The sequence below is a fragment of the Rhynchophorus ferrugineus genome, unplaced genomic scaffold (assembly GCF_030347505.1).
Source record: "Rhynchophorus ferrugineus isolate W39M unplaced genomic scaffold, kcgeb_rfMv2 rfM11, whole genome shotgun sequence".
Taxonomy (NCBI): domain Eukaryota; kingdom Metazoa; phylum Arthropoda; class Insecta; order Coleoptera; family Curculionidae; genus Rhynchophorus; species Rhynchophorus ferrugineus.
The window spans coordinates 3,224,246-3,239,949 of record NW_027472590.1 but is presented as its reverse complement, the minus strand read 5'-3'; the positions used below and the strand labels follow the sequence as shown (position 1 = coordinate 3,239,949).

General features: G+C 31.4%; 4 protein-coding genes across 5 annotated transcripts; 3 read left to right on the top strand and 1 right to left on the bottom strand.

Moving 5' to 3' along the window:
• Positions 1–1,994: 1,994 nt before the first annotated feature.
• On the top strand, positions 1,995–5,689 carry gkt (tyrosyl-DNA phosphodiesterase glaikit). Of its 2 annotated transcripts, none has more exons than XM_076418098.1 (9): positions 1,995–2,309; positions 3,299–3,400; positions 3,469–3,849; positions 3,901–4,003; positions 4,059–4,184; positions 4,233–4,328; positions 4,376–4,716; positions 4,780–5,005; positions 5,064–5,689. In XM_076418098.1, the coding sequence occupies exons 1-9, from the start codon at positions 2,282–2,284 to the stop codon at positions 5,392–5,394; spliced, it is 1,734 nt and encodes a 577-aa protein (XP_076274213.1). In that variant the 5' UTR covers positions 1,995–2,281; the 3' UTR covers positions 5,395–5,689. The 2 variants fall into 2 exon arrangements, with proteins under 2 accessions (XP_076274213.1, XP_076274212.1); XM_076418097.1 differs by lacking the exon at positions 1,995–2,309 and adding an exon at positions 2,968–3,249.
• A 1,184-nt stretch (positions 5,690–6,873) lies between these two features.
• Positions 6,874–10,602, bottom strand: LOC143205084 (protein THEM6). The gene is made up of 4 exons (XM_076418155.1): positions 10,473–10,602; positions 8,094–8,314; positions 7,303–7,517; positions 6,874–7,241 (listed from the first exon to the last, which is right to left on the bottom strand). Exons 2-4 carry the CDS (start codon positions 8,251–8,253, stop codon positions 6,957–6,959), a joined length of 660 nt encoding a protein of 219 aa, XP_076274270.1. The 5' UTR covers positions 8,254–8,314; positions 10,473–10,602; the 3' UTR covers positions 6,874–6,956.
• Positions 10,603–10,826: 224 nt separating this feature from the next.
• On the top strand, positions 10,827–12,378 carry Hpf1 (Histone PARylation factor 1). The gene is made up of 4 exons (XM_076418131.1): positions 10,827–10,987; positions 11,042–11,649; positions 11,703–11,903; positions 11,957–12,378. Exons 1-4 carry the CDS (start codon positions 10,856–10,858, stop codon positions 12,294–12,296), a joined length of 1,281 nt encoding a protein of 426 aa, XP_076274246.1. The 5' UTR covers positions 10,827–10,855; the 3' UTR covers positions 12,297–12,378.
• A 142-nt stretch (positions 12,379–12,520) lies between these two features.
• LOC143205093 (protein THEM6) lies at positions 12,521–14,109 on the top strand. The gene is made up of 3 exons (XM_076418169.1): positions 12,521–12,794; positions 13,476–13,690; positions 13,750–14,109. Exons 1-3 carry the CDS (start codon positions 12,635–12,637, stop codon positions 13,984–13,986), a joined length of 612 nt encoding a protein of 203 aa, XP_076274284.1. The 5' UTR covers positions 12,521–12,634; the 3' UTR covers positions 13,987–14,109.
• Positions 14,110–15,704: the final 1,595 nt, after the last annotated feature.

Sequence of the window (15,704 nt, the reverse complement as noted above, 5' to 3'; positions counted from 1 at the left end):
TACGAGCCTGAAGGAGGGTAGCTGGGTGTTTCAACAAGTTGGGCGCTAAATTATTCATTAAGTCTCCGTGAAATCTTCATTCCATTGTGATATTCGGTAATAAATAAGAAAATATTCGCTAAACCGTGTGGTTAAAGTGAATAAGCATATTAAATGATTAATATTGAAAAATATTTCATGAAAACCATTAACGCACATTGTTTTTCCCATTTCAAATGACCGTAATATGCTAATAAACACAAAGTCTGTTATTCTCTTTCGTCAAAGTTGGCTCTGTTCAAAAATATTGTTGTCATATGCATTAACTTAAAAATACTTAAAGTTAAAAGTTAAATATTACCAAAGAATTTATATTTTACAAAATAAAATTTATTGTAAGTTAATTTTATTGTTTTATTTACAGTGACAATGAATTATCATTATAGGTAATTCCTTGTTCTGACATACGCCAATCAACGAACACCATATTTTTATAGTTTTCTTCTTTCTATAAAAGTTGGCATCTTTGTGATCTAGATTGTTTACACTGGATTTCTGATCTCATAAATTATGATTAATTATCGAACAGTATGAACGATATCACACTAAATTATGTTTAAATTAACTCTTCTTCGCTTAAAATTATATTATTGTCACTGTCACTGTTGACAGATAACTGAAATAATAAATTTTTGAAGTTTAAAGCTAAATATATACTTTATCAAGATTTTTTTCGACCTCCTCTAACGTCAATGACATATTTACGCATCTGTTAAATTTCAATAGTTATTTTTTTATTTAATATAATACTATGAAGAATGTTGACATTGAATGATTTTAGTTAGCTCTTCTTCGCTTAAAATTCTCTGATTGTCACTGTCACTGTCACTGTCACTATTGACAGTAAATTGACATAATATTTTTTTTTGTTTTTATTTTTGAAGTTTGAAGCTGATTATATATTTATTACAAGAATTCTTTGGGTCTCTTTTGACATCAATGACAGATTTACGTATCTGTTAAATAAAGAATCCCCATACCAATAAAAAATACCTGACTTTTAACAAAAGAATAATATTATATTATTTAGACTTTAAGGAAAAAACTATTAAAGCAAACCAGCAATACATTTATTTTAGCTACTAAATAAAATTTAAAACAAAAGAAATTAAATGGAACGACAAATAAGTTTAGTTCTAAAAATTAGGTTTATACATTAATTGCGATTTCTGTTAAATAATTAGTTCGACTGTTAAGGTTTTCCTGCTTCATTATCTGATAAAAAAAATATTCTATTTTCAACATATGTCCAAGATTTACTCTAATTATTATTGTGCGTTGTAGTTATTCAATAATCTTCAGCATTACATATTAATTAAATTATTAAGATTATTAACAACAGAGTAAAAAATATTTAAAAGTTAATTACAGAACCAAGCACTACAATCAAAAGCTTTTGGTTGAATACCATTAATTGAAGTCATGTGCTTCCCAATAATGTATAATTAACTATATTATCAACAAAAACAGATAATTGTAGCTCTGATTTTAGTTAGTACACTTCCAGTAATTATTTTCCAAGTTTCCAGGTTTTATTTAATGAATTAATCTATTTTTAAACTACCAAAGAACGAAATTATTACTGTATAAATATAAAAACCCAACAATCAAACTCGCCACGTTGCGATATACTGCCCCAGCATCACTGACTAACCGAAAATCAAGTTCGGAAAGATTCACGCTTTTTACATGTCAGACTAATGAGATCCAAGTGTTACAATGTATATACAAAACGATGAACAGACGGGAGAAAAAGAAAATCAAGTTCATATATCATCGTACACGGTCAAATAAATATTTAATTTCATCATATTCTGAATCTAAAATTAGCCGTTTCGCGATCTAGTTGGCATTGCTAGGTACGAAACATGCAACAGGGAGATAATCCTAGCCTACGTGTGTTATTTCTCGTTCTCGATTATCTCCGATGAGCGATAAGTGACGATAGGAGGACCGGGACTCACTATCAAACGACATACATTCAACTTACATTTCCCCGGAACGTCTTGTTTCGGTTACGGACTGTGGAACGGGTGGTAAAAACGTCGATTCCTGCGGTGGTACTAGAATTAACTGTGCCGTGCTCGACCTTGTCCGTAATTTGTTTCCAATAGAGCGGCGGTTGCGGTAAAGCGTCGCGACGGCTAGATCGGCACTGGAGGATCCGAAATTTTGCAGGAACCAGGACGCAGACGCTTGCCATTGAACGAGCAAGATATATCCGGACATAGTCCACTTGCAAATGTCAGACGAACCGATATATGTATCAGGTAACCTCTTTAATCCAAACAAATTATAAATTAAGACATTTTATACGTTCATTCGAATACTTAACAGAACCAAATCACTTAATTAATAATCATGTACTATTACAAAACAACAAGAATGTATTATAAACAAATTTTATGACATCAAACATACACATAACAATACAGAACGTTCTCATAGTATCTGTTATCAGTTTTATTCAAAATTCTCATGATTTTAATTCAATGAAAAGCGTTTATTATAGTCTGTGCTAACTCTAAAATAACTTAAGCCCTCTCACTAAGACAAAACGATCCGAGAACAAAAACGACGATTCAGTAGAGCTGTCACGAGCAAAATGGAAAAGATATTATTTCGTGGAAGACCAGAGCAGTTTTTTCCATCATAGAACATTTATTATTTTAATTCGTTTCAGAAAAATGACACTTAACAAAATTATTTTAGTAACATGAGTGAGATAAACTCTTTATTTTAAAAATTAATTTGTTCCAATTACATTTATTTACAAAACAGAACCGGTCCTTAACGCTTTTTTAACTAGGAAATAGAAATTGTTTTATTCTCTACTAGTGACATCTATCGAGTTGTACGTAAAATTGCTTATTTGTAATAATAGTTTTTATAAAATACAAACGCCAGATCAGTTTCCTTATTTTTTAGATTCAAACTATATCAAATAATTTAATTATTTATTGGCTAAAACACAACAAAACAGTACGTATCTTTTCAGTCACAATATAAAATCACCATAAACCTAAAAAAGTTAATGTCAAATCGTGTGTCAAATAAATGCATTAAAAAAATATTTTGAATGATAACGGTGTAATATTGTTCTGAAAACACAAAATATATTTAAACCAATATTGTGATTGTATTTTTTATAATTATTTTTTAATCTAAAAAATATGGATAAACTCCCAAAGAGAAAAACTATCGATTTAGGTAATATAACTTTCTTATTAAAAGGAACCAATCACACTATAAATTTTAGATAAAGATAAAGGGAAAAAACCGAAACGAGAAGAATGTCCACATAAAGAGAGATGTTATCGGAAAAATCCACATCACTTCAAAGAGTTTGAACATGAATTCTGTGAGTTTCATAAAAATGAACAAAACAGTTTTTAAAGACATGTTTTAAATCTTATTTCTGTCTTTCAGTGTACAATTTATTACAAATGGGTGACTCTGTTGAAATACCAGATGATATGCCACAACCTCAAGAAGTTTATTTGGATCAATTGGAAATACTGAAAGGAATTTTAAAAGTCAAAAAAGAATTACATATTTCGTTCACTATTGAGAATAAGCCTGTAGAGAATAATCACTTAAAAGGTGAACCAAGTAGTAGTAAAGTATCAATGAAAGGAAAAACAACAATATATAATGCTAGCACATCAGAAAACTTGGATTTAATTGAAGAATCTTCTCCGGGGACGATGTTAGACAGATTAAAAGCTAATAGTCCATATAACTTATTTTTTACCACTATACCAAAAAGCCCAGATACTTCTAAGGAACAGAATGCTGTAACATTCACCGGTAATGATAGATTGATTGATTGTAAACTAAATAAAGTAAATCCATTTTTAGATTTACTATGCCCTAGTTTAGGTAAATTAAAGTGTTCCTTACAGATTAATTTTATGATAGATATTGATTGGTTATTAAAACAATACAAAGCAAGAAATTTACAGTAAGTTACATTGATGTAATGAAGTAATATTGTCATGTTTATTCTTATTTTTAAGTGAGAAGCCTTTAACTATTTTATATGGTGACGACTGGCCTGATATGGTTGAATTTATGAATAGATTTTGTCCTAATGTTAAGTATCATTTTGTGAAGATGAAAGATCCATTTGGCTGCCATCATTCGTAAGTAACTAACACATTTTCATTCAGTTTTATAACACAACATTTCAGCAAGGTAGGTGTTTATGTATATGAGGATAACTCTGTTCGGATTGTCATATCTACAGCGAACCTATACTATGAGGACTGGAATCACTATAATCAAGGGTAATATAAAAAACTTAGGTGTGTATGTTCTTCATCGAAATGTTTAGTTTATGGGTGAGCCCAGTATGTCCAAAACTGCCAGAAGGATCAACAGAAAAAGATGGAGAATCACCCACAGGATTTAAGGAACATTTCCTGAAATATCTCCAAACTTACAATCTTGGTATTTTAAAGGAGTGGATTGAGTACGTTAAGAATGCTGATTTTAGTCAAGTAAAAGTTGCCTTAGTCTATTCGGCACCGGGGAAATATTATCCGAACTCTAACGGAAATCATCTTCATAGAGTAGCAAGTTTATTATCAAAGTATTGTAATTTACCAAAAAAAATGACACCAAACAGTGAAGGGCCGTTGTCTTGGGGTATAATGGCACAAGCTTCCAGTATAGGTAAGTTTGTTTCTCTTTTTGAGTCATAATGAGTTATTTAGAGATTTAAATGAAATGTATTAGGTTCTATGGGGAAGACACCTGCAGACTGGTTGAGAGGCAATTTATTAAGGAGTTTGGCTAGTCACAAACAAAGTCCCTTACCATCAAACTCACAAGCCACCATCAGTATCGTCTACCCTAGCGTTGACAATGTGGCTAATGGTTATTTTGGCCTGAAGAGTGGCGGTTGTCTTCCATACTCAAAGGCCACAAATGACAAGCAAAAATGGTTGCAAAACTACATGCAGTAAGGTCACAGCGAGTAGTGAAATCGTCATAAATAAAAACGTTTATTTGATTTGCAGTCAGTGGGTCGCTAATACTAAGAATCGCACGAGAGCCATGCCCCACATTAAGTCGTACTGTAGAGTGTCGCCGGATTTATCCAAACTGGCCTACTTCCTCCTGACCAGCGCCAACCTGTCCAAGTCAGCCTGGGGCAACAACATACAGAAGGACGGAGGAAGCTACATCAGATCCTACGAGATGGGGGTGATGTTCCTGCCGCAGTTTTTCGACGAGGAGTATTTCGAGATTCAGGATTCACCCGCCAGGAAGAATAAACAACTTTTCCCGTTCATGTACGATCTCCCGCTAACACCATACAGGAAGACGGATAACCCATGGTGTAACTAATTAACATCAAACAATAAATATTTTTAACAAGAAAGAAGAATGACTGAATTATTTCTTTTTTTTTAATAGGGAAAATATTTCAAGGACTACTAGATTTGTTGATGAAGGTTGAATTTTTAAAGCTTATTATTATTTTCCTTGTTTGATGTAGTATAGAGATTTGGAACGTTTGATTGTGAATAGTTACTGTTTTTGTTAAGTCTGTTCTTCCCTCTTGCAAATTTCAAAATATATAATCTATTCACGTAATTAACTATTGTACTTTATTATTTTAAAATAGATTATATTAATTATTTTTTGTCTTAATTTCTTTATTGATAAATAACCAAAGTGCCGTCTTGGTGGCGCAGTGGTAAAATCGACAGGACGGTCCACCTACTGTTGCGGTAGTCGCGGGTTCGAATCCTGCTAGGTCATGGTCGTAAACTTATGTTTGTGATTGTTCAGGCTGGATAAGACCAGATGCATTCTGGGATGATTGATTTCTAAGTTGGTTACTCGCCAGTCGGTAGGCCTAATGCCGAGCATGGTTCGAACCCCACGTTAAACAGTAGGGCCAGTCCAGATAAACCCATAGTTGGTAAAAGGAAAATATATATTAATTGAAAAAACCTAAAAAGTTAAATGGGAATTAAATAATTTTAATAAATTAGTATTGATATAAAATATTAATTACTTTAGCATTTTCACAAACTCCTACGCCTCATCGAGCTTCCATATTTTAAAAAACATCATTTAAATAAATTTTTTTTATAGCACAGCTTCAAACATATTTCAAAGGTTACTCAAAATTAATTTTACATAATTAATTTTAATAGTCTATTAAAAACAAAATTTAAATAAATAAATGTATATGAAAATGTTTTTATTTTCATAACGATTAAAAGACGAAAAGAAGAAGATTTTATATAAATATTTCAAAACTTATTCTTAGTGGTAAACTGTTAGATCCACTTGCAATAAAAACACTTGAAAAAGCGATATCGCCCTACACTTTTGGAAGATGACTAGATTTTCAATGAAGGTTACTCAACATTGATTTTGCATATTGAATATTAATATTTTGTGGAAAAATCTTTATATGCAAAAATACCGCTTCCGTATAGTTGTGTTGTTGCCTCCGTACAACACAAATATATATATATATATATATATATATATATATATATATATATATATATATATATACATACATCTATATATACTAATATCAAAGGCCTTAAAAATTACCATATATCTTTTCTTTTGTTATTTGCACTCTTTTGTTTTCAAATATGAAAATATACGATTATCTGGTTAGACATTTAGCAAAACATGAGTTAGCTGCATACAGAATGCTGTATTTACTTAATTTATTTTATTTCAAAAATAATGTAGTTGTATTTCCCGCTAGAATATTTTTAATTACTATCTTGAGAATTCAAAAGTGACTAAACCACACCCGGTAGGTTAAAACCATCATTTAAATAAATAAAACACTTTGAAATAAATAAATATTTATGTATATATACTAGAACAAGAAAATTTGTACATTTACGCTGTAATAAAGTAGCGATGGCCACTTAAACTACTTGAACATAGCCGCTAGTGTTCTCACTTCTCAGTTTCTGACTGGATACCTGGTTATATTCGTTCCATTTCACCAATTCAACGGGAATGGGTGGCTTGACACGACGACCTGCCTCCACGTCGAGATTCTTCGGCGAATGCTGTAGCAGAACCTGCATCACTTCTTCGGTATCACAGTTCATCAGTCTGACTTTGGATATGGCGATGGCATTCACGAATTTATCCATGGAGAGGAATTTGTGTTCGATATAGATGTGCTGGCTGTCCCAGTAGATTATCTGCGAAATATTTCAATATCAGCTCGTCACTACCTCTGTCATCTCGTCTATAATTAATTACCTTGGTGCTCAGTTTATATCTACTAAATATTTTGATGAATTTCCTATATCTTATCGTTGTGGCAGCAACAAATATAGCACCGCCCTTTGAAGTGACAGTTTTGTGGAACATAGTACGTTCATAGAAATCTAATTTGGCGAAATCCAGTTCCCTAATATAACGGGCATTGTTCATATGATTCAACAGATAGTCGACATCAGTGGACAAGCAGATACCTTGGGAAAATCGATACTATTAGTTCGAAAAATAATTAAAAACAAATAATTTTGTTAAATACAAAGGTTATAACAAGCACTTTGATTCGCAGTGGAAGTATTAATTAAAATAGATCTTACAGTGCAATTTAATGTGTTTATTTGGTCAATAACGATTCGAATAAGTAGTTCGTCCATCCAAAACCAACACAGAATACCAAACGATGAATGCTCGCCCACCCACTAATTGACTTTACATGATTCGCACTCTAATGACTTTTTTTATACAATTGATTCGTTCGAAAATTTCATCACAGACTGACCCCAACCCATCTAGATCGGTGGAAATCGAATGGCGCTGATGCTATTTATGATTCAATAACGGCATGAATAAATATAAAGGCTAAGTCCTCCCTGCTTTTGTTTAATACGATTCCAAGTAATAAATAAACAAACAAGACCTGCATAAATTCTACAACACCACATGTATTGTTTACATTTTTATTGCTTGAGACAAATATCGATTAGTATTATCATAGTAGGCTCCGAGTTTTTCAACTATTTATAACTAACAAATAATAATAATTAATGTCTGACCTGTGACTGTTGTTTCGTCCAGAATAAACGTTCGTTTCTTGAAGAAATTCGCACTGATATAGTACACCAACGATCGCAGGAGATAGTTGAGCTCCACCAGAAAATAAGTGATGAGTATTGGGCCGACGATGGCCAGCATCAACGAACAAGCTTCAATCATGTTCAGCGCTCGTATACTCTGTCATATTCGCGTTCAGATCCCCGCTGTAACAGTTGGCGTTCTGCAACAAATTGTCGTTTTTATTGGTGGTCGTTCGAAAAAAAAACTAACGATCAAGTTGGCCTGTGGTCTCTATCAAGTTAGGCGCGTGCTTCGCATTTGTTTCTTCGTTCACGTTGGGACATCGTTGGTTGGACAACCATGGTAATCAGCTTTAGTGATGGTGATCAGATGTGATTTACCTGATCATCAGAAAAAGACGCAAGGATCAAAGTCCTTATAATATTTTATAAATTACTCTAATAAATACCAAAGGCCTCTATCATTTCTATTTAAAATCTTCAGTTAAAAAATTAACATAATTTTAACCACAAATTTTGCTTCAATCCGGTCATTACTAACATTCGAACGAATCGATTGTTATAAATATTTGATGGATTATCAGATTATTTTTAGCTGTACAATTTAATCTATAAAATCTGGCTCAAAAAAATTACTTTTGACACATTGTCTTTATAGCCTAACCTAAAAATAATTGTAAGTGTCAAATGGAAACATCCGACAGTATTTTTGATGCGACCTCTTTAATTTATTGTTTATAAAAGGTTATTTATAAAATGCAAAATCATGAAACAATATTTTCGCGTTTTCAGAAACGTAAAAATAAAAATATCTTAGAAATATCAAATAAATTGGACCTAACCTACATATAACTGACATATGACAAGTGTCAAAAATAATAAAAATGACACATAATGAAAAGCATAAGCTGCATACTTTTCCAAAAAAAATGCAAACCTCCATATAACTGAAAAATTGACACTGACAACGAAAATTCTTTTGATTATTTACGTACCATTGGGAATTCATTACTTTGTATATTTGTTTATATATTTCCAAACCCGTTACCAATATTTTCGTGTCAAAAAATAACTGTAAAAGCAATTACCTACTTATATTAAAACCAGCGATAACAAGTAGATCCAATTTACTGTAACCTAACCTAAATATAACTGACAAGCGTCAAAATTAAAAAATCTATTATAACTTTAAGTCTTTCCAATGTTTTTATTCAATGTTGAATAAAAAATTCCATGTATTTATATATTTGTTTGAAAGATGCTAGACAATATTTTCATCTTTAAAAATATGTTGAAACAACATTACAATATTTTAATAGAAAAACCAATAGTATGAATACTCTCTGTTACATGTATTGACATTTTATGTCATATATATAATAGACGTGAGACTGAGTTGAACAGAACTATTAAGTTTTGACTCGTAAAATTATATAAAAGGACATAAAATATTTTACTTATTTAATAAGGAAATATAAATATATTGGTGAGAAGATGTTATATAATCTAATTATTTGTTAAATTAAGCAAAATGTTTGCACAAAACGTGACATATGTCATTTGTAACAATGTCATCTTCTTCTTAAACCGATCTAAATAGAACACTCAATATATATATATATATATATATATATATATATATATATATATATATATATATATATATATATATCGAGAGAGAGAGAGAGAGAGAGAGAGAGAGATATATATCGACTTTTGTTTATAATTACGCCGCCTTGACATCCAATATTTCCTAGTAATGTTATTAACTATAATGACGCTTTTAAATAAAATAATTAAATAAATATAGTACAAAAAACAAAGATCAGTCAAAGTTGTACAATTTATTTTGAATTATTAGGTTCATTTTAATTTCTTCTTAATGTTATGTAATACTATTTTCCAATTAACGGTATTTTATGGTAGTAAATATAATAACAAATTGTTTCGTTCTACATCATCTAGGACTTGTAATAAACTGTCACTTATATAACTCGTAGATTTCCAAGTAGGTCTTGCTCAATGAAAATTAAAAGGAATATATATTGTAGATTTAACCAGCAATGAATAGATGTTGCGCGTTTTGTACTATAACAAAATACTATTAATGAATCAATAATAATTTGGCTTTATTTATTCGCTATAAACATGGTGGCTTGGGAAATGTTTAAGATATCAATTGCCATTAAGGACGCGTAAAAATATCCATAAAATTCCAATAAAAGTTGTCATAAATCGTCACAATTTGCAATACACATTTTAGTTGCTTTATATTGTACTATTATCCTATTATTATAAATTCAATACTCTAAAGAATATAGAAAATACAACATACATTTAAAAAATATACATAGTTACCTGGACAAAAACAATGTTGAATTTCGCCAATAATCATAAAACTTACCACTCATACTAAAATCGACTAATAAATATCCAAAACAAAATCATTTAATTACTATACAAAAATTTCTCTTCATTTCGCAATTATTATGGTTGAAAAAGCAATAATGCTGATCGAGCATAATACTCTATAGGAAAATTATTTCAGTCATATTCAATATTTGTTTTAAGGTTTAATTTTGATTTTCTTATTGTTATAAAAATTAGATAATTGAAATGTTTAATTAAACAATGGCCAAACATATTATATCTGATATTGTTGGTTGCCTGAACATCGAATTACTCAACGTGTTTGTTGTATAGACTATGTAAACCGATTTTAAAAGTACGGTGACAAAAGAATGGCAGATTCAAAATTTTGTAGTGAAAGACAAAAATATGTCGAAGATCCTCGAATAGCTTGTCAGTATGGCTCCAAATGTTATCAGAAAAATTCCGTCCACCACCAGAAATATAAACATCCACCGTCCAAGGTAACTAGATTGAATATAACGTAAACATTGAAAACATTGCTCGAATAATTTTAGAAACGCATTAGAACGGATACAGAAAACGACGTAAAAAGAATTAAAAGGGATGATGTAAAAAAAGATGCAGATGTTGAATTGCCTGAAAACCATTCTAAAACAGCTGATCCAGATTTAAATACCGATAAAAGCGATTTAGGTTATGAAAGAAATGAAAGTAACGAAGAAGTTACCAGTTCGAATGAGGATGTTCCAAAAACAAGAACCGCCAAACAATTTGACCCCGCAAACTTTATTAAGCAAAAGTTTCTTGTTGACATGCCATCGGATTTTTATGCATTCTGGGATTTTTGCAAGGGTTTGTGTCCGAGTGAACCAGAGAATGCTCTAAAAGATGTAGGACTTCAGTTGGTTGGACCGTATGATGTGTTAGCGGGAAAATTTTATAATATTGATGAACCATCTGAAGCTGACTATTTGATACATTGGAGATATTTTTATGATCCCCCTGAATTTCAAACCATTTTAAAAGGTGATGATAAAACTGGATTTCACATAGGATATTTCAGGGACTCGCCTGAGGATCTACCAGTTTTCCTAGCTAGTAATTGTTCTAAGACTGATGGTATTTTAAAAATAGTGGGGGATAACATATTTGCCGCTGTCAGGTATTAATTCTTGTTTAAGAATGATGCATTGTTTTATATATATTTATTTCCAGTATATACTTAGATCACTTCAAAAAGACTGGAGATCCGTTTAAAAAAATGCACGTCAGCAAATTTCAAAGCACTCTAAAAAATAAGGCAGAAGAATTAAAACTCAGCCTCTCAGAAAGAACTGCAAAAATTAAGGAGAGGGATCGAAAAATCGTTTCAAGATCTTTTAATAAAGTCGGTATCATTGTACCGTATGATAGAAAGTAAGTCATAATATTAATTTAAATGCAACCTTATGTTGTCTGTCTATTTTTAGAACCCAAACAGGTTATCGTGATTTAGGTGTTAGTAACAAATCACTAACAAAAATGTTAACCAACATTCAGAAGGCTCTGCCAGAACAGAGGCCCAAGTTTTTGTCAGAGTTACAGTCGGTACTGACTAATGCTTCAATAGCAACAGATGAATGTGATTTCGGTACTGGTATTGAACTAGGTTTGAGTATCTTGGCTCATGGAGTGGATAGTCTGGATAAAACCATAGCCAGGTTTCTGGCATCCAACTATAGACTCATTGGCAGGGAGGCTTTTGCTAAAATAGCTGAAGCCCATATGAAAAACAGAAGAAAAGAAACTAACTTAAGTATTATCAAGTGATTTTAGTGTTTTATTTATTTTTGGTTTTTTATTTCCAATAAGTATGTTTTGATATAGTTAACTTAATAAAAAATCAACTTTGCCATGACTTTTTATTCCAAATAAAAGAAATACGATAAAATTTTTAAAAACTACTTTGCCGAGCATATGCAGTTTTATGACCCTCTCAGAGTTCAAGGTACTGCTAGATTGCTCCCACTACTACGGTACCGGTACCACCGTATATTTCAACACGGTACGTTTGGTGGACAAGTTCAATAGCAAGTTTCGTTCAATATCCATCGAAAATTATTTTCACGGTTATCATTTTAACATATTTGTCCAGATTCATAAACACGATGGAGGATTTACTCCTTCTGTACGCATTATTGATAACAGCTTTGCTGCTTTTGTATGTTTTCTTTGACGTCAACTATTTCTTGCGTATAATCTTCACCATTGGTTGGGGAAAAGCGTTCGATAAAAGGAAAAAAGTTGACGAAGAAACAGAAGTTTATGGTAAGTTGATAAAGCGTGATAAAACTTTCATTCATGATTTGTCCGTTTTTTAAAAGTATTTTATACCGTATGACCTGAATTTCGATGAAATGTTATTTTAATTTAAAGGTGAATTATAATATTCCTATTTTTAAACCATTTATATAGTCTGATAATCGATTTCATTGTATGTTAATGAATTATTCCATGACAGTCCATTAAAGACACGTTTTTTTATTAAGTTGAATTTTAAGGTACCAAACATTTTAAATATTTTTTGTGCTATTTCATTGAGTATATGAAAATATAATCCACACTGTTTTTTTTTTAATTTGACACTTAATTCTAAAGCTTATAAAAATACCTAGATCTTTAAAAATTACAATAAAGCTAACAAACATACTTTATAACATCCACTACTTTACTTTTGAATAAAAATACGAAATGTATTAAACAAAATATAGTAAAATAGAAACATACCATACGTTGTTAGACTGCATTTAATTATTTAAACACAACGTTAAGGTCTTTTATTTTACACTTTTAAGTCTTAATTTTAATTTTAATACTAGTTTTATAGTTCTTAAAGAGCACAAAAAATTGTTAGCAGGTATCAAAAGTTTTTTTTTCGTTTATTTTTATCCATATAATCCATTCTTATATGTTCTGCGTGAGTAATAATTATTTTACTATATTCCACAGGAATAGTGACCACGCAAGATTTGGACATTTTCTTCAGACAAATGAACAATGCCCGCTACGTGAGGGATCTCGATTTTGCCAGGTTCCACTTCTACGAAAGGACCGGCTTGTACGACGAAATTACCAAAGCCAAGGGACATATTTTACAGACAGCGTCGAACATCAGGTACCGGAGAACCATGACGTTGTTGCAAGCGTACAAAATCACCACCAAGGTATCGTTGTGGAATTATTACACCCGCTGTCACCGATATACCGTTTCCTTTTATTGTAGATTATAACCTGGGACGAAAAAACATTGTACATCGAGCAACAATTCGTCACGTTACGTGACGGGTTTGTTCGGGCAGTGGTTTTAAGTAAACAAACCACCATCGGCCTGAACGTACCTGAAATAATAGCGAAACTTACCGGTAAAGACGTTTCCTATCGTCCAACGCCTCCTCCTGAATTAGAGGACTGGCTAAGCTCCATGGAGAAATCCAGTGAGCGTTTGAGAAAGAAGGAGTAAAGTGTCACTATCAGTTTTTTAAATATTATTTTGTTCTTACTGCATTTTTATATGGTATCAATTTGTTTTATTTTAAGTAATATTGTGGCAAATATAAGCAATAAATATTTATGTTCCAAATTATTTTAACAGTACATATGAAAATGATTTTTTATCGGTAATAATTTACAACAAAAATTGATGTTCTTGATCTAGTGATCTTCATCTAATCTAGTGTCACTGTCATATGATTTTGTTGCGTGTGTTAAGTTTTGGCTTGAGTTTTTTCTCTGATTTGTTACAAATTTCTTGGGTTAACAGTTAATTTTTTCAGTACAATTTTTGACAATAATTTTAATAAAATCTTGATTTATCTAAAAAAGTAATTCAACCGCGGTAGCATTGCAATTCGATCCTATATACAGACGCCTACCGAAAAAAAAACTGTTAACAATACAGTACCGGAAAAGTATCTAGACGACGGTAGTAGGTCGAAGAAATGTTGAAAAGAAGCGGATGGATGCTGGATTACAAAGAAGTGGGTTTTTATTATTTCACGTCAAGGTAAAAACGAGTAATGTCTTCACGTCTACGCGGTAGTTTTAGTACGGGCGCAGAAGCCGATTGAAGGAGCATTCACGCGTCTAGGAGAAAGTATTGCGGTTTTTTTTCATTTACTGATACGGTCAAGGTCGAATATTTTGAATAATATCATTGTATTATTTGCAATTTAAAAATTACACATTGGAGTTGATTCAAACGGGATAGAGATGAAGAAATTGCGGATTAGAAAAATGTAAAAATCGTTTTAAACCCGGATATAATTATCGATTCGAATAAAATATGGGTTAGTACTGATGGGCCATGTTGCCAAATGTCTGCAAAATTCTTCAAAACATTAGTCATATCAAAATTTATGGCGTGTATTAGCTGTTTTATTGGACGAGACCTCATAGGTTGTTAAAAATAAACTGTGCGGAAATTGGTAGGAGTTACAGTGGTTTGGAGATATATGGTTACGATAAAATAATTAATTTAAAGCATTGAGGCTTGTGGAAAAGGTATATATGAAATAGAATATTATTATTAGCAATTAGAGAGATATTTTAGATGAAATATATAAAAAGATAAAGAAAATTGGTTACTTTTAGGGCAATAACAATAATTGTAATTAGCTATAAAATTGAGCACCCCATGTGAAGGCAGTTTATTTATTATTTGTTGATAATATTGTCATGTATTACCACAATTGTCGTGGATATGGCCTCATGATCGTTCGCCCTACGTTAATATTAATATATTCTTCTAATGCAAGACAATGTTTCATATAATAATGTTAACATTTATTAGTTTTATATATTTCATTTTTATAAATAACTTTGAGTACAAAATAAAAATAGTACAAAATATCGTTTAACGAATCAATTCATGAGATAACACGTCTCGGATAACGCTGTCGGATCATTAGTGTGTAAATTAAAGCATTTTGAGTGAAGCAACTTTTGTTATTGCGAAAAAAATTGATAAAAAGAAATTTCGCGTGTTGATAAAATATTGCTTTTTGAAGGGAAAAGATACGGTTGAAGCAAAAACTTGGCTTGGTGACCAGTTTCCGGACACCGTCCCAGGAAAATCAAACATCAAGGATTGGTATGCTAAGTTTAGACGTGGTGAAATGAGCACCGAAGGCGGTGAACGCAGTGGACGCCCAAAGGAGGTTGTTACCGACGAAAACATTT

Coding starts and splice junctions, on each gene's coding strand:
- gkt (XM_076418097.1), top strand. CDS start 3,213: ATGGATAAACTCCCAAAGAGAAAAACTATCGATTTAG. Junction 3,250..3,298: donor GAGAAAAACTATCGATTTAG/GTAATATAACTT, acceptor TATAAATTTTAG/ATAAAGATAAAGGGAAAAAA. Junction 5,006..5,063: donor TGGTTGCAAAACTACATGCA/GTAAGGTCACAG, acceptor TTTGATTTGCAG/TCAGTGGGTCGCTAATACTA.
- LOC143205084 (XM_076418155.1), bottom strand. CDS start 8,253: ATGATTGAAGCTTGTTCGTTGATGCTGGCCATCGTCGGCCCAATACTC. Junction 7,518..8,093: donor GGACGAAACAACAGTCACAG/GTCAGACATTAA, acceptor GATTTTCCCAAG/GTATCTGCTTGTCCACTGAT. Junction 7,242..7,302: donor GATATAAACTGAGCACCAAG/GTAATTAATTAT, acceptor AATATTTCGCAG/ATAATCTACTGGGACAGCCA.
- Hpf1 (XM_076418131.1), top strand. CDS start 10,856: ATGGCAGATTCAAAATTTTGTAGTGAAAGACAAAAATATGTCGAAGAT. Junction 11,650..11,702: donor AACATATTTGCCGCTGTCAG/GTATTAATTCTT, acceptor ATTTATTTCCAG/TATATACTTAGATCACTTCA. Junction 11,904..11,956: donor ATTGTACCGTATGATAGAAA/GTAAGTCATAAT, acceptor GTCTATTTTTAG/AACCCAAACAGGTTATCGTG.
- LOC143205093 (XM_076418169.1), top strand. CDS start 12,635: ATGGAGGATTTACTCCTTCTGTACGCATTATTGATAACAGCTTTGCTG. Junction 12,795..13,475: donor CGAAGAAACAGAAGTTTATG/GTAAGTTGATAA, acceptor TATATTCCACAG/GAATAGTGACCACGCAAGAT. Junction 13,691..13,749: donor CGTACAAAATCACCACCAAG/GTATCGTTGTGG, acceptor CTTTTATTGTAG/ATTATAACCTGGGACGAAAA.